General features: G+C 52.5%; 1 protein-coding gene across 1 annotated transcript in view; it reads right to left on the reverse strand.

The window, feature by feature from the left end:
* Window positions 1–198, reverse strand: part of GORAB (golgin, RAB6-interacting) — a gene marked incomplete at its 5' end in the record, with an annotated part of 7848 nt that extends 7650 nt beyond the window's left edge. Inside the window, one exon of the mRNA XM_010192033.1 lies at window positions 1–198. This exon is cut by the window's left edge and continues 169 nt beyond it. Coding sequence (XP_010190335.1) covers window positions 1–198 — 198 coding nt within the window.
* Window positions 199–990: the final 792 nt, after the last annotated feature.

The following is a 990-nucleotide window of genomic DNA, read 5'->3' on the forward strand; positions in this document are numbered from 1 at the left end:
GTGGAACAGGCTGCTGAGGATGCCCAAGCTTGTGTTTTGGTACAGAAAGCAACTGCTCCGGAGGCACAGAGGCTGCTCCGCCCTGCAGCCCCAGCTTCTGACATTGCTGCTGAAAGGCTTTTTCTCGCTGCGTTTGCTTCCGACTCTTATTCACAGTGTGGGGGCGATGCTGCTGCTGCTCCAAGGGTTCATACAAATCTATCAATGGATGAGAGGAAGAAACAGGAATAAAACCACATCTTAAAATCAAGGACAGATTCTGCAAATTAGCTTTTCTGGGCAAGGAAACTGGTGCAAAACCAACATAAGGAAAAGACATGCCAGGGTGTCAAGGAAGGCAACACGGAGGAAAACACAGGAACCTGGAGATGTTCTGTTAGCCTAATAATCAGGAATTTTAAAGGATCTAAGCATCCAAAATGAGGAGAGGGAGGAATAAAAGGCCTGGACTGGGGGTCTAAAGGAGGAATCTTAGGCAAGAGTGAGGCAACTCTTGGGAGAATTATGAAGAGAGGGATGGAGGGCTAAAGAACAGCCCTAGGCAGTCAGGTGGGCAAACCGGGGGTTTAAAAACTGGGAGAAGAACAAAGTGATAAATGGGAAAAGAGGAGGCTGAGAATACGAGTGGGGTAGTAGATAGGTGTGGATACAGGACAAGGGGCTGGAGAGTCCGGAAAAGTGACAGAGAGGTTGCAGGTGGAGAGGCAGATGGGCTGAATGGGAAATCTGGGGAAACACACAGACGGGGCCTGGATGTCAGGGGCTAAGGTGGAGGGGAATAAGAAGCTGCCTAGAGAAGCCGAGGTGTCTGATATGGGGCTGGAGTGGATGAGTTGAGAGGACAGACAGAAGCGTGGGTATTGGAGGCTGAGGGGACTAAAGGAGGTTAAGTGCAGCTGCAGAAGTGCCAGGGTGCCGAGGGCCCCGAGGCTCCTCCGCGCCGCTCCCGGCCCCACTTGTCCCCCGCTAACCCGAACGGGCGCTGCGGCC

The sequence above is a fragment of the Mesitornis unicolor genome, unplaced genomic scaffold (genome assembly GCF_000695765.1).
Source record: "Mesitornis unicolor isolate BGI_N332 unplaced genomic scaffold, ASM69576v1 scaffold24149, whole genome shotgun sequence".
Classification (NCBI taxonomy): Eukaryota; Metazoa; Chordata; class Aves; order Mesitornithiformes; family Mesitornithidae; genus Mesitornis; species Mesitornis unicolor.